The sequence below is a fragment of the Perca fluviatilis genome, chromosome 1 (assembly GCF_010015445.1).
Source record: "Perca fluviatilis chromosome 1, GENO_Pfluv_1.0, whole genome shotgun sequence".
NCBI classification, from domain to species: Eukaryota; Metazoa; Chordata; class Actinopteri; order Perciformes; family Percidae; genus Perca; species Perca fluviatilis.
In genome coordinates this window covers 5,476,464-5,500,472 of record NC_053112.1, presented here as the reverse complement: position 1 = coordinate 5,500,472, position 24,009 = coordinate 5,476,464, and the positions used below count along the sequence as shown (strand labels likewise).

Sequence of the window (24,009 nt, the reverse complement as noted above, 5' to 3'; positions counted from 1 at the left end):
ACTTTCGGAAAAAGCGACAAAAACTAGGTGGGCCTAAATTTATTGTGAACCTAAATTGACATTTGGGCCGGATCAAAACCTGCACAACTGTGTGTATTATAAAAACAATATATATGGTTGAATTTAGTAGACTATAGACTATATATATGTATATATATATATATATATATATATATATATATATATATATATATATATATATATATATATATATATATATATATACAGTTTGTTATATTGCTGTGATTTGCAATTGTACATTTAAGAATTAAATTACTAAAAACATATTTTTTTTAAATAGTGTTTTTTTCATTCCTAAAATAGAAATAAACTTTGGAGAGATATGGTCTTAAATGCATTGGCACATCTTATTTTAATTTTGAACATGTAATAATAGGTTTTGATTAATAACAGGCAGAGGAAAAGTAATATTTGGTTAGATAAAACGTGTTTTGTAAAGGTATCTGTAGCTGATGCGCGTTTGTCCCACTTCGCTTGCCTTCCCCAGAAAGGGGCGGGAACGTTGGAACGGTCACGGAAGCGCTGCATGCTGGGAAAACACGTGTAGCAGAAGACCAGAGAGGTATGTCGGCACATTTTTTATGATAATTGTTATTTTTAACGTTGTTTTAAACTCTTTTTATCATTATATATTCACGGATACGTGCTCAGTGTTGTGTGTAGGCTTAGCTGTTGGCTGGTTTTCCCGCCGTTAAGTGTCCGTCTTCCCCGTTCGGACATTTTGTTTACATGTCAGTTTAGCTGAAGCTGACGGGACGTTCTAAAACGCTTAACGTGAAAAAAGCGTAAAACGCTCGCTTAATGTCAGATAACGCCCATAATAATTGGACAATGGGTTAGATTTTTTGACAGTTTTCAGTGGTTATGAGGAGCAATATGAGAGAGAAATTTGGTAATCATTGGTCACTGTTTAGGTACATTAAACCACGTTAATTGAGCTTTTTCCTCGCCATAGGCGCCAATGAAGAAGAAAACGTTAACGTGCGATAACTTCTATAATCGTTGGATTTCGCTTTAGTGTTCATGCCGAGATATGGACGGAATTTGGTGATGATTGGTCGTTGTTTAGGTACATTAAACCACGCTAAGCGTTTTATAATATCCCGTTCAACAGTAATTCTCTCACTGAGAACACAGTTTTCTGTCGGTCGTTAAGTACTCACTTTGTGGTAATTTAGAGGTCTAAATCCAGATAGTAAACTGCTACCAGTAGCAGTATTAGTAACGCTGACTAATGATGCACTTTGTCCTACGATGTAAAGCATTCAACGACACAAGGGACATTTATTTTAAACCACATTTAACTCTGTGATCCCGGATGTCAAAGAGATGAATGTCAATTAAAAATTAAACATCCTCCTGGGAGAGCAGTATACTTCGTTCAGTTACATATACAAAACATACACACACAAATACATACACACAGACACACACACACATATATATATATATATATATATACAGAACACACATACAGACATACACACAGACACACACATATATATATATATATATAAATATATATATCATACATATATATATATATATATATATATATATATATATATATATATATATATATATATATATATATACACACAGACACACACAAAGACATACACACATAAAGACACACACACACACAAAGACATACACACATAAAGACATACACAGACAAACACACACAAAGACATGCACACAGACACACACATATATACACACATACACAGACACACACACAGACTCAAAGACACACACACACACAAAGACACACACACATATATATATATATATATATATATATATATATATATATACATATATATATATACACAAACATACACACACACACACATATATACACACATACAGACATACACACAAAGACACACACAGACACACACACACACACACACACACACAGTAAGTACATGTACTCCAGTACTGTACTTGAGTCCAAATGTTGACTTACTTTTCTTTTCATGCCACTTTCTACTTCCATTGGTCCTTTTGGTGAAGTAAAGGCTCTGAATCCTTCCTCCAGCGCTGATACGGCGCCGCGTCCCGCTGTGTCTTTCAGGCGACACGTCAACAGTTTTTTCCCCCCGCCACCATGTCGTCCAAAAAGCGTGCGGAGGGCGACGAGCGGTTCCAGCGGGTGCAGAAGGACCCCCGGTTCTGGGAGATGCCCGAGAGGGACCGCAAGGTCACGATCGACAAGCGCTTCCAGTCCATGTTCCACGACAAGCGCTTCAAGGAGAAGTACACGGTGGACAAGAGGGGCCGGCCCGTCAACCAGACCTCCACCGAGGACCTGAAGCGCTTCTACCAGCTCTCGGACGACGAGGACGAGGAGGACGAGGAGACAAAGAAGGAAGCGGCAGAGGGCAAGAGAAAGAAGAAAGTGAAGGAGAAGCTGGGGAAGGCTGATGAAGAGGAGAAGAAAGGGAAAGCGGCGCCGAGCAAAGGCGGGAAAGGAGAGCAGCCAGAACGTGTCGTCCGAGTTGTTGTAGAGGGTGAGTAGGCCTGTTTATATCTCCGTTTCCTTCACTTGCTTTGTTTCCTTGCTTCGTTTCCTTGCTTTGTTTCCTTGCTTCGTTTCCTTGTTTTGTTTCCTTGCTTTGTTTCCTTGCTTTGTTTCCTTGCTTTGTTTCCTTGCTTTGTTTCCTTGCTTTGTTTCCTTGCTTTGTTTCCTTGCTTTGTTTCCCTTTTTTCCTTTTTAACTCACTTTCGTTGCTTTTTCCTTGCTGTTTCCTTGCTTTGTTTCCTTGCTTTGTTTCCTTGCTTTGTTTCCTTGCTTCGTTTCCTTGCTTTGTTTCCTTGCTTTGTTTCCTTGCTTTGTTTCCTTGCTTCGTTTCCTTGCTTTGTTTCCTTGCTTCGTTTCCTTGCTTTGTTTCCTTGCTTCGTTTCCTTGCTTTGTTTCCTTGCTTCGTTTCCTTGTTTTGTTTCCTTGCTTTGTTTCCTTGCTTTGTTTCCTTGCTTTGTTTCCTTTTTTCCTTTTTTAACTCCTTCGTTCTTGCTTTTTCCTTGCTTCGTTTCCTTGCTTCGTTTCCTTGCTTTGTTTCCTTGCTTTGTTTCCTTGCTTTGTTTCCTTGCTTTGTTTCCTTGCTTTGTTTCCTTGTTTTGTTTCCCTTGCTTCGTTTCCTTGCTTTTTTCCTTGTTTTGTTTCCTTGCTTTGTTTCCTTGCTTCGTTTCCTTGCTTTGTTTCCTTGCGTATTAGTCTGTCCCACCAAGGAAGCATAGGAAAGCATGTTTTTTTTTTTTATTGCTTTTACTTCACATCCTAAAAACGGTGTATTTTTGTGTTTGTTTTTGGCACCTTTTCCGATGTTTTTAACGATATTTTTAAGCGTTTTTTTTCCCCCTCACTTTTATCCAAGTTTTTTTTGCACTTTTCCCAATGTTTTTGATGATTTTCTATTTCACTTTTTTCCAAGGTTTTTTTTGGCACTTTTTCCAGCTTTTTTTTTCACTTATACTCACCTTTTTGCCACTTTTTGCCACTTTTATCCAAGTTCTTTTGGCACTTTTTCGCCCTGATGTTTTTAAAGAGGGTTACAGCAGCAGCTGTGGTCTTGTAGTATTTTTCTAATTTTTTTCACTTTTATCCAAGTTTGTTTGGCCCTTTTTCCCCCAATGTTTTTCCGACATTTTTGCCACTTTTTTCAGTTTTTTTTCCTCCTTTTTTTCACTTTTATCCATGTTTTTTTTGGCACTTTTTCAGAGTTTTTTCCGATGTTTTGGCACTTTTTCCAGTTTTTTTCCCCACTTTTTTTCACATTTTTGCCACTTTTTTCCACTTTTAGTTCCGCTGACCGTAGTATTACACTTTTGTCGCTTTTCTCCTGATGTTTTTTTCACTTTTATTCACGTTTTTTTGCCACGTTTCCCGATGTTTTTGACGATTTTTTTCAGCGTTTTTTCCCCCCCTCACTTTTATCCATGTTTTTTGGGGCATTTTTTTCGATGTTTTTAGCACTTTTTTTTTCAGCATTTTTTCCCGATGTTTTCACTTTTATCCAATTATTTATCTAATTATTATTATTTGGCCCCTGACCGCAGCACGTTTTATTATATTATTGTCCTCAGGAGACGCCGAGGACGACGCCGAGCAGCAAACTGCGGAGAGGGACGATGTTGACCTGGGAGACAGGGTCGCGGTCAGCAGTGGGGAGGACGAAGACGACGATGATGATGATGATGATGATGATGAAGAAGAGGAGAGCGATGTGGCGAGCGGATCCGGCGCGGAGGAGTCCGGTCTAGATTCGGAGGAGGAGGACAGCGACAGCGAGCCAGATCTGGCCAGGGGGAAGGGAAACGTGGAGACGAGCTCGGACGAAGATGACGAAGACGACGATGTGGACGCCATCCTGAGGAAGGAGGAAGAGGAGATCGAGCACGACTGGGGCGGTGGGAAAAGCGCCGCGCCAAGCGCGAGGGTAAGGACGACGGAGAGGGAGAGAGGGGAGGGAGAGGAGAGGGACAGAGGGACAGAGAGACAGAGACAGAGAGAGGCAGAGAGAGAGAGACGGGAGAGAGAGACAGAGGGACAGAGAGAGAGACAGAGGGACAGACAAGAGAGAGACAAAAGAGACAGAGAGAGAGACAGAGGGACAGAGAGAGAGACAAGACAGAGAGAGAGAGAGAGACAGAGAGAGAGAGTGACAGACAGAGAGAGAGACATAGAGAGAGAGAGACAGAGAGAGAGAGAGGGGGAGGGAGACAGAGGGACAGAGAGACAGAGAGAGAGACAGAGGGACAGAGAGAGAGACAGAGGGACAGACAGAGAGACAGAGAGACAGAGAGAGACAGAGGGACAGAGAGAGAGACAGAGAGACAGACAGAGAGAGAGAGAGATAAGAGAGACAGAGACAGAGAGACAGAGAGACAGAGAGAGAGAGAGGGGGAGGGAGACATAGGGACAGAGAGAGACAGAGAGAGAGAGAGAGAGACAGAGAGACAGAGAGAGACAGAGAGAGAGACAGAGGGACAGACAGAGAGAGACAGAGAGAGACAGACAGAGAGAGAGAGACAGAGGGACAGACAGAGAGAGAGAGGTCTGGAAACACTTCAAACATGTGCTTTAACCCTCGTGTTGTCCTCGTTTTCTAAATGTCAGTCCAGAAAAACGCGATTATGCGATCGCATAATTCAATTCATAATCAGCCAAAGTCTTCATATTTATGCTAGGGGAGGGTGGGGGGGGGGGAGGGTGGGGGGGAGGGGAGGGGAGAGACAGGTCTGGGGGAGAGAGAGAGAGAAAGAGAGAATGTCTGGCTGAGTCGAGTGGTAACCAAGTCTGATGTGTGTAGATTGGTGGAGCTCCTCTAACTTTAAACTGTGTTTTCTGAACGTGTGTGTGTGTGTGTGTGTGTGTGTGTGTGTGTGTGTGTGTGTGTGTGTGTGTGTGTGTGTGTGTGTGTGTGTGTGTGTGTGTGTGTGTGTGTGTGTGTGTGTGTCAGGTCTCAACCCGACTGGCCGTCTGCAACATGGACTGGGACCGGATGAAAGCCAAAGACCTGCTGGCTCTGTTCAACTCCTTCGTGCCTAAAGGAGGAGCTGTGCTGTCTGTCAAGGTAAAGCAGATAAGGGGTCCTATCTAGCACCCGGGCGCAGCGCAAACTAGCCCGACTCAAGAGTCTTTGCTAGCAAATGCACCTGAGGTGTGTTCAGGTGCATTCTGGGCGCTCTGGTCTTACAGGGAGGTGTGTTCAGGTGCATTCTGGGCCTGGTCTTACAGGGGATGTGTTAGGGCTGGGCGGCTGGTCTTACAGGGAGGTGTGTTCAGGTGCATTCGGGGCGTGCTGGTCTTACAGGGAGGTGTGTTCAGGTGCATTCTGGGCGTGCTGTTCTTACAGGGAGGTGTGTTCAGGTGCATTCTGGGCGTGCTGGTCTTACAGGGAGGTGTGTTCAGGTGCATTCTGGGCGTGCTGGTCTTACAGGGAGGTGTGTTCAGGTGCATTCTGGGCGTGCTGGTCTTACAGGGAGAGAGAGGTCGGGAAACACGAACATTTCACACATGTTCTTTAACCCTCGTGTTGTCCTCAGGGGTCAAATCTGACCCCTTTTCTAAATGTCTGTCTCAGAAATATTGGGTCTCTTTTTGATGACCTCACGATTGACAAGGGTCCAGGCCTGAGGAGATGTATCGCCCAAAATTGACTTTTGGTCATAGCGCCCCCCGCTGGCGACAGGAAATGCGCCTCACATGACAAACATCATCGGATTTACATGAAAGTTATAATGTGTGGTCTACGTGTGATACTGAGCCGCCCACTATACTTTAACCACGCCCACTTACTCAGGCCACGCCCCCTTTCATGACATTTGAACCGTTTAGGGTAGAGTCTTGTGTGAGGTGTCATTGAAGTCAGCAGGGAGTTGGTTGGTTTGGCCCCCCCCCCCATGGGCGTGCTGGTCTTACAGGGAGGTGTGTTCAGGTGCATTCTGGGCGGCCTTACGGGAGGTGTGTTCAGGTGCATTCTGGGGTGTGCTGGTCTTACAGGGAGGTGTGTTCAGGTGCATTCTGGGGTGTGCTGGTCTATAGGGAGGTGTGTTCAGGTGCATTCTGGGGCGGCTGGTCTTACAGGGAGGTGTGTTCAGGTGCATTCTGGGCGGCTGGTCTTACAGGAGGTGTGTCAGGTGCATTCTGTGGTCTTACAGAGTGTGTTCAGGTGCATTTTGGGTGTGGTCTTACAGAGGTGTGTTCAGGTGCATTCTGGCGTGGTCTTACAGGAGGTGTGTTCAGGTGCATTCTGGGCGGCTGGTCTTACAGGGAGGTGTGTTCGTGTGCATTCTGGGAGTATTGCCATCTTGAGGCAGCGGGAAGTGATCGCGCCATTGACCAACAAAAACCTGGTCTAAAGTCAATAACGCAGCATTTCATTGTTATTTTAACAGAGCATTAGTAAAATGCTCCTAGGCTCGCGGCACAGCAGCGCCACCTATGCTTGTTAACACACACAGGGACACACAGCAGCACACACACACACACACGCGCGCAGCACACACACACACAGAAGATTACAAATATAAATATTAGGGTGTAAATCCTCCATCATAACAGCAATGCTCCAAGGTCCAAACGCGCCTGGCTTCTAAAGGGAATGGGAGATGATCTCTGATTGGTTGATGAATGGGAGATGATCTCTGATTGGTTGATGAATGGGAGATGATCTCTGATTGGTTGATTGCATGTTACGCCCAAAACGCACCTCTGATTAATGAAGACAGTAAGGACAACCCTTTAGAACCAGGCGCCTGGCGCACACAGACCCTTTTTCACTGCCATCAAACTAGCAAAAGTGGATTTTGGACACGCCCTGAACACACCTGCACCAGGCGCTTCACTAAGTGCGCTCAGATGGTTAAAATAGGACCCAAAAGCTGAAAGGTTTTGCTGTCCACACTTTAAGATGATTATCTAAACGCTAACTGTAAAACTCCAGCTCTGTCTGCAGAGCTGCCTGTTTGTAGCCTGAGAAGACAAACACATTCTCCTGAAGTGATGCTCATACTTTACCTTACCTGTGTTTATTACCTAGGAGCAGTAAGAGTTTCAGGTTTTTTATTGTGTAGTCGAGTCTGTTTTATTTATACAGTCCAGTATTACAATATTTACCTCAAGGGGACAGTCTGCGAACAAACAGGACCCTCAATCTACATTTACATCTTTAAAAACAGAACGTCTTTTGCTAGGTTTACGCAGGGTTTCCCGCAGAAAGTGTGTTCGTTAAGGTGGTAGGGTGGGCATGGACATGGCGAGTGAATGGTTGTACCAAAATAGTCTTTATTTTGGCGAAGGTGCAGCTACTCTCTTCTGTTCCTCTGCTGTCTGCATGTCAGAGCTTTGCGGGCTGACACACACACACACACACACACGCCAGCCACCACGTCACTTCTGTTTACTGATAGCTAGCGTTTAACTCAGGCTAATTAATTAGCTAGTGTTGTTTAATTAGTATCGATGGTGCGTTGCTGTGTAGAGAGGAATCTGCCGACACTGTTTCTTGATCATAAAGGTTTATTCACATTCAAGAATTCAGCATCAAATTACAAGCCCTGCAGAGCTCGGAGAGGACCGCTTCTCAGATTCTCTAAAGTCTCTCTAAAGCTCTTTGTGTGTGTGTGTGCCACATGTGTATATTCCATGAATTGGGGTGGGATTGATAACTGACCAATGGCTTCATGCCAACTGTCTCTGTCCTGGAGGGCCCCATTGATAACACTTTTTCCAGATGTGTCTTCTGAAAGTAGGCTAAAGTTCATCTGGGTTTCTTTGTTACCCAAAGCTTAAATACAAATCATATAGAATATGCAGATACAATAAGATGGTCATATACCTCACTAGTAAGTGGCAATTTATTGCAGCTTGCTTCCAAAAAGTTAGAACAATGAAATGAAATGTTAACCGATGACCCACGTAGTTAAGGTGGCAGGCCTGTGTTGCCTAGGCGGCCTCCTTAGCCGCAAAGTGCCGTGGGAAACCCTGGTTTACACCTCCCTTTGACACTACTCCGGTGTTTCCGAGCCGCTGAAACGGAGACATTTGGAAACACTGCTGCCCCCGTTTTGGTTTGAAGGCTCTGGGGTTTGCCTTGTAGTGAAGTTGTTGAGTATGAACACTAAACACTGAACCAGGGCGTGCGATGAAGTGGGTCACTTTTCAAAGTGGTGAATGTCGTCTGTAAGCGAGATTACGAGCAGTGCATGCTGGGTGTTGTCTCAGATCTACCCGTCAGAGTTTGGGAAGGAGAGGCTGAAGGCGGAGCAGACCAAGGGACCGCTGGAGCTGAGAGCTCTGCCCGACGACTCGGAGGACGACACCGAGGAGGAGAAGTAAGCAACGCACCTTAGTGGTCCCCTAATACTGTATCTGAAGTCTCTTTTATATAGACCTTAGTGGTCCCCTAATACTGTATCTGAAGTCTCTTTTATATAGGCCTTAGTGGTCCCCTAATACTGTATCTGAAGTCTCTTTTATATAGACCTTAGTGGTCCCCTAATACTGTATCTGAAGTCTCTTTTATATAGACCTTAGTGGTCCCCTAATACTGTATCTGAAGTCTCTTTTATATAGGCCTTAGTGGTCCCCTAATACTGTATCTGAAGTCTCTTTTATATAGACCTTAGTGGTCCCCTAATACTGTATCTGAAGTCTCTTTTATATAGACCTTAGTGGTCCCCTAATACTGTATCTGAAGTCTCTTTTATATAGACCTTAGTGGTCCCCTAATACTGTGTGTGTCTGTCTGTCTGTGTGTCTCTCTCTCAGAGGCTACAGAGAGAGGATGCGTGACTACCAGTTCAAGCGGCTGAAGTACTTCTACGCCGTGGTGGAGTGCGACTCGGCCGACACCGCCGCCAAGATCTACCAGGAGTGTGACGGCTTCGAGTACGAGAGCAGCTGCTCCGTCCTGGACCTCCGGTGAGAGGCGAGAGAGCACAGATCTAACTAACGCTGTGGGCTACGCTGCACGCGTAAGGCCGGTTACACGCTGGATGCGTCGCCTGTCCGTTTTTATCCCAGCTCCCACGTTAACGGGTCAGAGCGTGCACACTGCCTGCGTGAGACGCGCGGCTCAGAAACGCTACAAAAGAAACGATAAAAATCAAACTGCCGATACGCCCGTTGACTGATTAACCTCGTGTGACCGAGCATACCGTATACGAGGAGAAACGGCACCTCTGATTCATAACTTAATAACTTTTTAATTATAACTAGTAGAAACACTCTGGGCTAGATTTATCAAGCCGTTTGCGCCTGTTTCCAGGCGCTAATTGGTCGCAAAGACGGCCGTAACCGATGCGGGCGATTTACAAACAGGGCGCACTTGGGTAAAATGGCAGGTTGTCTGCCACATGAGCGAGAAGAGACAAGTTGCGCTTTCAATATGCGTTCGTGGGAGGGTCGTGGGGAAAGTGGGAGTTCCACCCAAAAAGGTGGGAGGATAAGCGCAAAGTGCCCCTAATTATATATCCCGTGGTATTTACAAAGTTATAATTATACAATTATTACAAAGAAATTCTGCGCCTCTTAAAAGCAGGTCTAAACCAGCCGCAGTCGAGTTTCCTCGTAGACCTTTATGCCGCTGGTGAAATGGAAACAGTAATTTGAGCAAGACGAAGACATAGGCGAGGCTGAACATATTTTTAACAGAAGAATCACACTTTGTCAGTGAACACAACATCATTTAGCGTTACAGGTCAAGCAGCCGAGCAATATTAGAGTTACTGGAAGAAATCAAAGATGAAATTGAATCTCCGACTCAGCGTTCACATCCCACTCCAGCAGTTGTTAAACTCCTCGCTACATTATATATTATATATACATATATAATATTATATATAATATTATATATTATATATGTATATATATTATATACATTACAGATATCGGCATCAGGATAATTTCAAACAGTCATAGCATCAGCTGTGGGAATATCGCAGTCTGCACCCAGCCGTATCATAGCAACAGTACCGCTTTGCTACAGCGCAATTTACGGTCTAGTGGGCGGAGGAAGACGCTGATTGCCTGATGGGTGTCAGGGTTGACAAATACTACGCACAATGTGGAAGCATAGCGTGCTCTATTACCGAACTCGCATAAACAGACGCAGCGCAAACTGCGCTAGTGTTAGTAAATCAGGCCCCCAGTCTTTTGGAGCTGAAAGCTAACAGTCGCGCCGTTCTGCTGATGTCTTTGGTGTCTTCGTAGCCCTTACAGAAGGTTTTGTATCCAGCCTGGAAGTCCAGAGGTTTTCGGGGGTCTCTGTGCAATTAATCCTCTTACTCTTACATCCAAGATTGATACACTTCATGTCCATAATTTACGATTTTTCGGCCGTTTGTCTTCGCCGATTGCCGCTAGCTCTGATGCAAACCATCCACGTTTTTCCCCATGATCCTTTAGGGCTCAGAGCATTAAGTTGTTTGGTTTAATTTAAAAGAAATAATGAAACTTTATGATCCATTTTTTTTGTGTAAAAAGGCCGTGCGCACCTCTAACGTTTGTAGAGCGGATCTCCGCGGAGTAGGGTTTAATATTTTTCCCGAAAATGAGATTAATCAGATCCCGGGAAATAGACTGCCCATATTCCGGGAATCCTGGGAAATGGCTGTGTTTTTTTTGGTTTGTTTTTAGCCCAAGTATATGTATCGATATCATTCAAATATGCGTTCCCAAAATCCCAAACTGACATTTTTTATATTATTTGTATCATTTTTAGGACTAAAGAACACAGTTTATTTTTAACATTATTATGTAAAAAAAAAAAAAAAAAAAAAAAAAAAAAAAATTTTTCCATAATCGAGCAGCCCTAGAGCCTGTGTAATGATTTAGGGAGCCTGTGTTACCGTAGCTACCGTCGCCTGCATCAACGTTACCGTATGAGAACAATAGACACACACTCCTTGCCTTTTTTTATTTTATTTTATTTCCCGTTTCCCGGGATTAAACCCTACCGTTGCCCTAGAAACGTAACGATGTAAACCTGCCGTCGGTTCTTCCTTCAACAGGTTTATCCCGGACGACGTCGAGTTCGAAGAGGAGCCAAAAGACGCGGCCACGGACGTGAATCTCTCCGACTACACGCCCAAACTGTTCACCTCGGCCGCCAACGCAACATCAAAGGTAAGAAGACTTTTATTACAGCTGCTGCAACTTCAAAAATAAGACCCTAGTTTCTTTTTTAACTTCTTTAACCCTCTTGTTGTCTTCCTGTCGACCTGCAACTTTTCGTTTTTCTGAGTCCACATTTTTGGTCGTCTTTTTCGACACTTTTGTGGCTTTCCCCCATGTTTTCGTCACTTTTGTTGACTTTTTTTTTTTGGGACATTTTTGTCACTTTTTTTAAATTTTCGTCACTATTTTTTGCATTTGTGTGACTTTTTTCTAACATTTTTGTCACTTTTGACATTTTTTTGCATTTTTGTCACTTTTGACATTTTTGTAACTTTTCTTTACATTTTCGTCACTATTTCTTGCATTTGTCACTTTTTTTTAAAATTTTTGTCACTATTTTTTGCATTTGTCACTTTTTTCTAACATTTTTGTCACTTTTGACATTTTTTTGACATTTGTGTCACTTTTTTCTAACATTTTTGTCACTTTTGAAATTCTTTTTGACATTTTTGTCACTTTTTTTGCATTTTTGTCACTTATCTTTACATTTTTGTCACTATTTTTTGCATTTGTGTCACTTTTTACATTTTTGTCACTTTTCTTTACATTTTTGTCACTTTTGTTTTGTCACTTTTTTTTTTACGTTTGTCACTTTTTTCAAAGTTCTTTTATCAATAGTTTTTTCTTCAAATGCTATAAAATTCACTAAAACACCCAAATTCAATGAAAGTAGTGAACTGATTATTTATTTAACTTGTGAAGAGCGTTGTAGGGAACCATCCACGTTATTTTTTCGGACAATTTGTTTGAAAGAAAACCCAAATTTCTGACACCGAAACATTTTGACCCGAGGACAACCGGAGGGTTAAACAAACAGATTTTTCGTACGGTTAAAGCCAGACGGCAGGACTTTGGGACTGATGCGCGTGAGACTGTGTTGAACCAATCAGGTGCAGCTGACGTGGGACGAGACGGACAACGAGCGCGTGACCGCCCTGAACAGGAACTTCAACAAGGACGAGCTGCTGGCCATGGACTTCAATGCCTACCTGGCCTCCTCCAGCGAAGAAGAAGAGGAGGAGGGTGAGGAAGGAAGGTTCGAGTTCGGAGAGCCACAGAGTGGAGAGGAAGACTCAACAGCAGAGGGTGAGACAGAAACTAGAGACACCGAAACATCGATGTGGCTCCTCACCCGCTACCTTTACATGCACATATTATTAGGGATGTCCCATAGAGCTGTCAGTCTCCCTCTATAATACCATTCGAATTCCATTTGTCATTTTGTTTTTTTATATTCGAATAATATTCCACTATTTAAAGTGATGGTTGGGAGTAATTTCACCCTAGGGTCAACAGGCGAGAGGCTGTAAACTGTCACAAACTGCAGTAAAAACCCCTGATTGAGACGCAGATTCTGAATGTGCTGTATTCAAGTACAAAGAATGCCTCTAAAAACAGAATATCACATATTCAGACAAAATCCTTATTCTGAATATCCAAACGGAATATGCTGTTTACGTGACCACCGTATCAAATTGGGACACATGTAAATGTACATCATTGATTTATTCTTTGATGTCTTTTGGTGTGTGTGTGTGTGTGTGTGTGTGTGTGTGTGTGTTGTAGCTAAACGTCCGGCTGAGTCGGTCGTCGTGGAGGCGGAGAAGAGACCCCAGAAGGAGGAGGAGGAAGAGAAGAGAAGTAAAAAGAAGAAAAGCGAGGAGCAGATCTCAAAGTACAGAGAGCTGCTGAAAGGGATCCGGGACAAAGAGACGAAGCTGCACGAGGACAGAGACATGGAGATGGAGGTCACCTGGGTGCCAGGTACGAGGAGACAGCTAGCTAGACTGTCTGTCTGTCTGTCTGTCTGTCTGTCTGTCTAACTGGTCCTCAGATCTCTGCAGGGTAAATCCAGACAGCTAGCTAGTCTGTCTGTCTGTCTGTCTGTCTGTCTGTCTGTCTGTCTGTCTGTCTGTCTAACAGCTAGCTAGACTATGTGTCCAATCAGAGTTCTCTGTTCTGAGACTAAAACTACTTCTGAACGTCCACATGTTCCACCAGAACCAGTTCCTTCCTGAGACTATTTAGCAGAGGCACCGTGGCTCCGTCTGGAGCTTAGCCCCGCCCCCACGACGATTCTGATCGGTTTAAAGAAATGCCAAACCCTTGTGTTGTCCTCGGGTCCAATTTGACCCGTTTTCAAAGTTTTTTTATTATCAGAAATATGGGTTTCTTTCATCCAACTTGCCCAAACATAACTTGGATGCATGTGTGCATTGTATGGAAGCCACGCCACGTTCTCCCCAGGTAAAAAATAATTATTATTTCCATTGAATTTTGGGTGTTTTTAATTTAATGTTATTTAAAAAATTAAAGCTGCGAGCAGCGTTGGACGCGCCCTCGCTCCGCTGCGCGCGTCGGGGTTACCGAAGGACGCCGCTCCTTGCGACCGTGCTTTAGCGCGGCACTCGGACGCCGCAAATCGCCACCAATGAAAAGGGAACTCCCCGCTGAGTTCATTGACACCTCACACAGGGGTCTACATCAAATGGGTCATAAGTTATGAAAAGGGGGCGTGGCTTAAGCATAGGGGGCGGGTCAAATCGTCACCAATTAAAAAGGAACTCTCTGCTGAGTTCAATGACACCTCACACAAGAGTCTACCTTAAAACGGTTCAAATGTTATGAAAGGGGGGGCGTGGCCTGAGTAAGTGGGCGTGGTCATATTATAGGGGGCGGCTCAGTATCACATGTAGACCACACATTCTGAGTTTCATGTAAATCGGATGATGTTTGTCATATAAGGCGCATTTCCTGTTGCCAGCGGGGGGCGCTATGACCAAAAGTCAATTTTGGCCTGTAGGTGTCCTCAGGCCTGGACCCTTGTCAATCATGAGAAATTTCGGGCAGATACGACAACGTACACTCAAGTTACAACAACTTCTTTGTTCATCGCTAAACACTCAAAATGGCCGCCACGCCACGCCCACACCGTCTGACGAAAGTTTTTCTTTTAATAACTTTTCATCGTTAAGGTGTTGGGATGGTACAGACCAAGTTTGAAGTCCATCGGATGAAATCTCTAGGAGTTCGTTAAAGTATAGCACCTTGACTTTTAGGCCTACTTCCTGTTGCCACTAGGGGGCGCTATGACTTTAAGTAAATATCGGCCTTTATTTGTCCTCAGGGTTGGACTCTTATGAATCCTGAAAAGTTTCGAGGTAATCGGACAACGTACACTCGAGTTACACCCACTTCCTGTTTTGATGGCGAAAGGCACAAAATGGCCGCCCCGCCACGGCCTCGCCCTATGACGAAAAGTTTTTCTTTTAACAACTTTTCATCTTTAACATCTTAAGATGGCACAGACCGAGTTTGAAGTTGATCGGATGAAATCTCTAGGAGGAGTTCGTTAAAGTACGACATGTGGAAATGGCCCAAATCGCACTAATTTCGAACTTTGAAATCAAAATGGCGGACTTCCTGTTGGGTTTAGGGTATGGCTCTAATGACGTTTTTTGTACATCTTGACATGTTACATATGTGTACCAAGTTTCGTGAGTCTACGTTAAACGCACTGCAGGGGCTCCATTCTTTTAACTTTCTAGGGGGCGCTAGCGAGCCATTTTTGTGCGCCTATTCCCGAAACCCTTAAAATACGTAACTTTTCACCAGGATTGATGCGACCGCCAAATTTGGTGAGTTTTTGAATATGTCAAGCCGCTCAAAAAGGTGATTTAATTTGCCGGAAGAAAGGAAATGAAGAATTCCTTGAGTTTCCATAGGGCCTTCGCCGCTGTCGGCGCTCGGGCCCTAAATATGTGTAAAGGCTTTTAAAACCGTATCGTGACTAAACTAAACAATAACCAGTCTGTGATTATTCACTCAACATCCTCCGACTTTAACTCTTAGTCAAAATAATTCATAATTTCTGCTTTTTATTAACTCAAAAATTAGGTATAATGTCATTTAAATTAGGTTTCTTGACCACGAATTAAATAGAATCCTTGATGATGTCGGGTGATGACTCAGAAATGATGTAGGGAGACCTCAGAGATGACGACCAGTCCGATGATTACAAATCAAGTGTAGCTTTATTCAAACAGTGAACAAACTTTCATGACACTGGGACAACCATGAGCATACAGACACGTCTGCCCAAGGATGAACCACATGTACATCATAGTGAATACCTTTTAAACTCTTTTTGTGCTTACACAGCACGAGACATCTATTTCAGTGCACAAGTTTTACTCTTAAACTACACCTTTTATGGCCGATGCTCCTAATAGATTCCCACATTCCTGGCTCCAATTCCTCTGTGTGAAAGTTGTACCCAAACTCATAATAGATTTACACATTCTTGTGGGTGAAGGTTGTCCCCAGACTAACCTTCTTGTGTGGTACACTACATACAAGATATCAAATACATTTGAAACATGTAGGCTGAAATATCCAACCTATCACTTGAAAAAATTGACAAATATTTTTTAAAAAAAGGGGTCAAAAGCGCACGAAGTAAAAAATAATTTTCAAATTTAGACGCAGAAGGACGACAAGTTAATGGTGGACGGGGAAGACAACACGAGAAATGCCAATAAACCGGAGCACCTTTCTCTCCCATCCCCAGAGTAGCCAGACCTTCCTCCGCAGCGCTGTGGAGGAGGGTCTGGCGATGAGAGAGACTACCTTTCCATTAACACCCTAATATCCAGTCCTTCCAGAGAAATGTGGAGGTTTTTTGTGGTTGTTCCGGGGGAAAAATCCTTGATTATGCGGCACGTTTTCTTAAAAAAAATGATGGAATACGCGAGATATTTATGCACTTTTATGCGATGAAATTGCGTTTTTCTGGAGGGACTGATTACCTACTGTTGTATGGGTTCTGAAAGCCCCCCCCAGTTAGCAGTTTGAGCTGTAGTAATGTTATCAAATGTGTGTCTGATCTGTCTGCAGGGCTGAAGGAGACGACGGAGCAGCTGGTGAAGAAGAAGCTGGAGGGCAAGGACAAGCTGACGCCCTGGGAGGACTTCTTGCAGAAGAAGAAGGACCGGAAGAAGCAGAAGAAATCGCAAAGAAAAGAGGTGAGATGGACGACACACAAACAGCCCCCTCCCACACGGTGTGTTCATTCACACACCAGACTCCTTTTAACCCTCCTGTCGTCCTCGGGGTCAAATTGGACCCCCGTTATCAAAATGTCTGTATTTAAAAAAGAGTTTGGGTTTCTTTTCCAACCAAATTACCGTGGCGTGTATTACAGTACTGGTGGTAGTGGGGAAACGGACAAAAAAAAAAAAAGCTTCAAAAACATTGAAAAAAGTGTCAAAAAAGGTACAAAAACGTCAGAAAAGGGTAAAAAAAAAAAGGGACAAAAATGTCAGAAAAAAGTGTCAAAAAATGGGACAAAAAGTGTCAAAGCGTTTAAAAATGGGACAAAAAGGCACAAAAAGGTCAGGAAAAAAGGACACAAAGCGTTTAAAAAAGGTACAAAAACGTCAGAAAAGGGTTAAAAAAAAAAAAGGGACAAAAATGTCAGAAAGAAATGTCAAAAAATGGGACAAAAAGTGTCAAAGCGTTTAAAAAAGGGACAAAAAGGTCCGGAAAAAAGGACACAAAGCGTTTAAAAATGGGACAAAAATGTCAAAAGAGACATAAAAGAGGTGAGGTGGACAACACCCAAACGCCCCCATCCCCCCCCACCCCCAACGCGTGTATTCAGAGACTCCTTTTAACCTTCCTGCTGTCCTCAGGGTCACATTGGACCCGTTATCAAAATATTTAAAAACAAATCTGGGTTTCTTTTCCAACCACATTACCGAGAAAGTAACACGGATGGTTCCAGGTTCCCAAGTCCAGTTAACGATCACTAGACTTTCAGTAAATTTTGAGTTGTTTTATTCAATTTTATAGCATTTTAAAAACAATGAAACAGATTCTAAACAGTATTCGGACTCAAAAATCCAACCAGGTTTATTGACCATGAATTCTGAAAAATAAGTGCAACGCTATAGTGGTGATAAGGTGGTGTCCGTGGCGTGTATTACAGTACAGGTGGTATAGTGGACCAAAGCGACAAAAACATTGAAAAAAGTGTCAAAAACCTCAGAAAAGTGTCACAGAAAGTGTTAAAAACCTCAGAAAGTGTCAAAAACCTCAGAAAAGTGTCACAGAAAGTGTCAAAAACCTCAGAAAAGTGTCACAGAAAGTGTTAAAAACCTCAGAAAAGTGTCACAGAATGTGTCAAAAACCTCAGAAAAGTGTCACAGAATGTGTCAAAAACCTCAGAAAAGTGTCACAGAATGTGTCAAAAACCTCAGAAAAGTGTCAAAAACCTCAGAAAAGTGTCACAGAAAGTGTTAAAAACCTCAGAAAAGTGTCAAAAACCTCAGAAAAGTGTCACAGAAAAGTGTCAAAAACATCAGAAAAGTGTCACAGAAAAGTGTCAAAAACATCAGAAAAGTGTCAAAAACATCAGAAAAGTGTCAAAAACATCAGAAAAGTGTCACAGAAAAGTGTCAAAAACATCAGAAAAGTGTCACAGAAAGTGTTAAAAACCTCAGAAAAGTGTCACAGAAAGTGTTAAAAACATCAGAAAAGTGTCAAAAACATCAGAAAAGTGTCAGAAAGGACAAAAAAAAGGGACCAAAATAGGGTCAAAAATGTCAGAAAAAGGGACAAAAACCGTAGGGAGGTTGGTCGGGGGGGGAGGATGGGTCAAACACAGGACTTTCACCCAGGAGATGGGAAAAAAAAATGGACAAATACGTCAGAAAATGGGACACAAAATTGTCAAGAAAGGGCCAAAAACTGTAGGGAGGTTGGTCGGGGGGGTGGAGGATGGGTCAAACACAGGACTGTCCCGCGTGTCACGTTTCCTAAACCCAACCGTCCCTTTCTTCTCGCCGTAACACGCCCTGTGGCGTGTATGTTTACGTCCGCTGTATAGCTCAAAATGCGTCCAGATAACAACGCCACTTGGCTTTAGAAAGTGGGCGTGCATGTTTCCGGGAAAGCCATGATGCCACGTTGCATTTTTAAAGTCCAGTCTCCTCCTGGGGAAAAAAAGGGACAAAAACGTCAGAAAAATGGGACACAAAATTGTCAAAAAGTGTCAGAAAAAGGGACAAAAATGTCAGAAAAAGGGACAAAAAAATTGACAAAAACATCAGAAAATGGGACACCAAATTTTCAAAAAATGTCAGAAATAGGGTCAAAAAAAGTGTCAAAACAGGGACAAATACATCAAAAAAACGGACACAAAATTGTCGAAAAAGGGCCAAAAACCGTAGGGAGGTTGGTCGGGGGGGGGAGGATGGGTCAAACACAGGACTGTCCCGCGCGTCACGTTTCCTAAACCCAACCGTCCCTTTCTTCTCGCCATAACACGCCCTGTGGCGTGTATGTTTACATCCACTGTATAGTAGGGGTGGGGATTCACCAGAGGCCTCACGATACGATATTATCACGATACGATATTATTGCGATTTTAAACACATTGCAATATTCTGCGATATATTGCAATGTGTTTTTGCAACCTTTTTTCCAACTTCAAATTCTTCCCAATTTCAAATGATGTCCCCAAAGGACAATTTGTAGGAAACATCTGTTTCATCTAAAAAGACAAAGTTCTCTGTCTGTTCATCTCACTTCAATCATATTGCTGCAACATGGGATTGTCAAGCAGACAAACTGACCAAAACATATATCATAAAAGATCGATACTTGGCGTCTGTGTATCGATACAGTATTGCCACGAAAAATATTGCGATACTATGGTGTATCGATTTTTTTCGCCACTTGGCTTTAGAAAGTGGGCGTGCATGTTTCCGGGAAAGCCATGATGCCACGTTGCATTTTTAAAGTCCAGTCTCCCCCTGAATGTTGCCTCCTGTGGTTTTCTCAACCCGTTTTTCTGTGTTCTCTCGCGTCAGGGAGAGGATGAGGAAGATCTCAGCGAAGACGAGCTTCCTCCGGACGTGGACCTCAGTGACCCCTTCTTCGCCGAGGAGCTCGCCGCCACAGGTGATGACCGCTGTCAGTCGACAGGGCTGCAAGGGGCGCACTGGGACTCGTGTGAGATTAGGGCATCTGCAGCGTGAGGCGCTCTTACAGGCTTTCATAATTACATAATACACACACTGGAGCCATTCATAAAACCTTCACATGCACTACCATGGCACCATCTTAGAATACCATGGAAACGCTTCAATATTTAAAACACATTAGGACAAATTTAAAGGGATACGCCACCGTTTGTTGAAATAGGTCTTATCATGGTCTCCTCTAGCTGTAGATAGGTGAAATAGGGCTTATCGTGGTCTCCTCTAGCTGTAGATAGGTGAAATAGGGCTTATCATGGTCTCCTCTAGCTGTAGATAGGTGAAATAGGTCTTATCATGGTCTCCTCTAGCTGTAGATAGGTGAAATAGGTCTTATCATGGTCTCCTCTAGCTGTAGATAGGTGAAATAGGGCTTATCATGGTCTCCCCTGGCTGTAGATAGGTGAAATAGGGCTTATCATGGTCTCCTCTAGCTGTAGATAGGTGAAATAGGGCTTATCATGGTCTCCTCTAGCTGTAGATAGGTGAAATAGGGCTTATCATGGTCTCCTCTAGCTGTAGATAGGTGAAATAGGGCTTAACATGGTCTCCTCTAGCTGTAGATAGGTGAAATAGGTCTTATCACGGTCTCCTCTAGCTGTAGATAGGTGAAATAGTTCTTATCACGGTCTCCCCTGGCTGTAGATAGGTGGGCCAATGCATTTTTTTGTCTCAGTGCAAGTAATTAGGTTGTTTTTTTTTGTCTTTTGTTGACTCACTTTTACTCACAACATGCTAACCGGCAACATAGGATTCCATTCACTACGCTAAGCTAACTAGCAGCGGAGCTGCCGGTGTTGCACCGGACTAAAACAATGCATGCACAAAAAATGTGTTGGCCCACCTATCTACAGCTAGAGGAGACCCCACCTACCTACAGCTAGAGGAGACCCCACCTATCTACAGCTAGAGGAGACCCCACCTACCTACAGCTAGAGGAGACCCCACCTACCTACAGCTAGAGGAGACCCTACCTATCTACAGCTAGAGGAGACCCCACCTATCTACAGCTAGAGGAGACCCCACCTATCTACAGCTAGAGGAGACCCTACCTATCTACAGCTAGAGGAGACCCCACCTATCTACTACAGCTAGAGGGAGACCCCACCTACCTACAGCTAGAGGAGACCCCACCTATCTACAGCTAGAGGGAGACCCCACCTATCTACAGCTAGAGGAGACCCCACCTACCTATCTACAGCTAGAGGAGACCCCACCCTACCTATCTACAGCTAGAGGAGACCCCACCTATCTACAGCTAGAGGGAGACCCCACCTATCTACAGCTAGAGGAGACCTCACCTATCTACAGCTAGAGGAGACCCCACCTACCATTACAGCTAGAGGAGACCCCATCCTATCTACAGCTAAGGGAGACCCCACCTACCCATCTACAGCTAGAGGAGACCCCACCTATCTACAGCTAGAGGAGACCCCACCTATCTACAGCTAGAGGAGACCCCACCTATCTACAGCTAGGGGGAGACCCCACCTATCTACAGCTAGAGGAGACCCCACCTATCTACAGCTAGAGGAGACCTCACCCATCTACAGCTAGAGGAGACCCCACCTATCTACAGCTAGGGAGACCCCACCTATCTACAGCTAGAGGAGACCCCACCTATCTACAGCTAGAGGGAGACCCCACCTATCTACAGCTAAGGAGACCCCACCTATCTACAGCTAGAGGGAGACCCCACCTATCTACAGCTAGAGGAGACCCCACCTATCTACAGCTAGAGGGAGACCTCACCTATCTACAGCTAGAGGAGACCCCACCTATCTACAGCTAGAGGGAGACCCCACCTATCTACAGCTAGGGGAGACCCCACCTATCTACAGCTAGGAGACCCCACCTATCTACAGCTAGAGGAGACCCCACTACCTATCTACAGCTAGAGGAGACCCCACCTGCCACCTATCTACAGCTAGGGGAGACCCCACCTATCTACAGCTAGAGGGAGAACCCCACCTATCTACAGCTAGAGGAGACCCCACCTATACAACAGCTAGGGGAGACCCCACCTCATCTACAGCTAGAGGAGACCCCACCTATCTACAGCTAGAGGAGACCCCACCTATCTACAGCTAGAGGAGACCCCACCTATCTACAGCTAGAGGAGACCCCACCTATCTACAGCTAGAGGGAGACCCCACCTATCTACAGCTAGGAGACCCCACCTACCTACAGCTAGAGGAGACCCCACTCTACCAGCTAGAGGGAGACCCCACCTACCTACAGCTAGAGGAGACCCCACCTATCTACAGCTAGAGGAGACCCACCCATCTACAGCTAGGGAGACCCCACCTATCTACAGCTAGAGGAGACCCCACCTATCTACAGCTAGAGGAGACCCCACCTATCTACAGCTAGAGGAGACCCCACCTATCTACAGCTAGGGAGACCCCACCTATCACAGCTAGAGGGAGACCCCACCTATCTACAGCTAGAGGAGACCTCACCTATCTACAGCTAGAGGAGACCCCACCTACCTACAGCTAGGGGAGACCCCACCTATCTACAGCTAGGGAGACCCCACCTATCTACAGCTAGAGGAGACCCCACCTATCTACAGCTAGAGGAGACCTCACCTATCTACAGCTAGAGGAGACCCCACCTATCTACAGCTAGAGGAGACCCCACCTATCTACAGCTAGAGGAGACCTCACCTATCTACAACTAGAGGAGACCCCACCTATCTACAGCTAGAGGAGACCTCACCTATCTACAGCTAGAGGAGACCGTGATGAGCCCTATTTCAAGACATATTAGGACAAACTTAAACGCCCAAAACAGCTCGCAACCAAAAGTTCCAACAGCAGACTGGAGCGATGTCGGGCTCGGTCCCTCTCCTTCCTCTCTCTCTCGCTGTGTGTTTCCTCTTCTGTAAACGACAACAACCTCCGAGCTAGCGAGCGCCACGCAGAAAACGACATTTTAGACAGGCTACATTTAGTGCACACACATTACAGATTATACAGTACAGGCCAAAAGTTTGGACACACCTTCTCATTCAATGCGTTTCCTTTTTATTTTCATGACTATTTACATTGTAGATTCTCACTGAAGGCATCAAAACTATGAATGAACACATATGGAATTATGTACTTAACAAAAAAGTGTGAAATAACTGAAAACATGTCTTATATTTTAGATTCTTCAAAGTAGCCACCCTTTGCTTTTTTATTAATAAGGGAAATAATTCCACTAATTAACCCTGACAAAGCACACCTGTGAAGGTAAAACCATTTCAGGTGACTACCTCATGAAGCTCATTGAGAGAACACCAAGGGTTTGCAGAGTTATCAAAAAAGCAATATATATATATATATATATATATATATATATATATATATATATATATATATATATGTATATATATATATGTATATATGTATGTATATATATGATATGTATGTATATATATGTATATGTATTGTATGTATATGTATATATATATATGTATATGTATGTATATATATGTATATGTATGTATATATATGTGTATGTATGTATATATATGTATATGTATATATATATGATATATATATATATATATATATACATACACATATATATATATATATACATACACATATATATATACACATATATATATAAATGGGCGCCCGCTCTACCAGGTGAGCTAACCAGGCGCCCGCAGCCGTACAGTCTTGAAATATTTTGGTCAGACTAGTCTAGAAATCTAGACCACCCTAGCAGCAGCAAATGTAATTTGCAGCTGCTAGGGTCAGTCTAGCAACTCTCCGTTGGCTTGCCAGCTGGAAAAACCAAACTCTAGTCAGGCCAATCGGCAAGATCGCCAGTCCGCCTGCGGCCGCATCTACCAATTGTTGTCCTCGTTGATTTAATCTGGGGATTATCTTTTGAGTTTTTCAGTCTGGTTGAACAGCGTTTTCGTTCTCCGTGTGCAAAAACTAAACCTCTCTGTGTACAGAGGACTGTCTACGACCTAAATAGCCCTCAAAGACCTTTTTTCAGTTTAGATGTTGTGTTTTTGTGTCCGCAGACGTTCAGAAGAAATCAAAGGGGGGGAAGAAGAAGAAGAAGAAGCAGGAGGAAGAGGAGCGGACAGCCGAGGAGGAAGAGGAGCTGGAGAAACAGAAGGTGAGAGTTGTGGAGACCTGTGGATCAGAGCGTTAGCTACATGCTACATGCTAGTCTATATCGACCATGTTACACTTCCTGGATTGCTTCCGCTGGAAATTCGGCCGGATGTCCCGTCCCCCTTCCTCTGTC

The 24,009-nt window shown here is 43.9% G+C and overlaps 1 protein-coding gene across 1 annotated transcript; it reads left to right on the top strand.

Annotated features, from left to right (window-relative positions):
- Positions 1 to 479: 479 nt before the first annotated feature.
- Positions 480 to 23,928, top strand: LOC120563672 (ESF1 homolog). Its single transcript, XM_039808022.1, has 12 exons — positions 480 to 583; positions 2,046 to 2,537; positions 4,111 to 4,463; positions 5,487 to 5,600; positions 8,753 to 8,862; positions 9,299 to 9,451; positions 11,542 to 11,656; positions 12,598 to 12,793; positions 13,274 to 13,471; positions 16,604 to 16,731; positions 19,582 to 19,672; positions 23,780 to 23,928. The coding sequence occupies exons 2-12, from the start codon at positions 2,135 to 2,137 to the stop codon at positions 23,911 to 23,913; spliced, it is 1,995 nt and encodes a 664-aa protein (XP_039663956.1). The 5' UTR covers positions 480 to 583; positions 2,046 to 2,134; the 3' UTR covers positions 23,914 to 23,928.
- The last annotated feature ends 81 nt before the right edge of the window (positions 23,929 to 24,009 follow it).

What these genes read in the sequence shown, in the direction of transcription:
- LOC120563672 (XM_039808022.1), top strand. Translation starts at nt 2,135, where the DNA reads ATGTCGTCCAAAAAGCGTGCGGAGGGCGACGAGCGGTTCCAGCGGGTG. An exon ending in GGAAGACTCAACAGCAGAGG is followed by an intron (nt 12,794 to 13,273) that starts GTGAGACAGAAA and finishes TGTGTGTTGTAG; the next exon opens with CTAAACGTCCGGCTGAGTCG. An exon ending in AGAAATCGCAAAGAAAAGAG is followed by an intron (nt 16,732 to 19,581) that starts GTGAGATGGACG and finishes CTCTCGCGTCAG; the next exon opens with GGAGAGGATGAGGAAGATCT.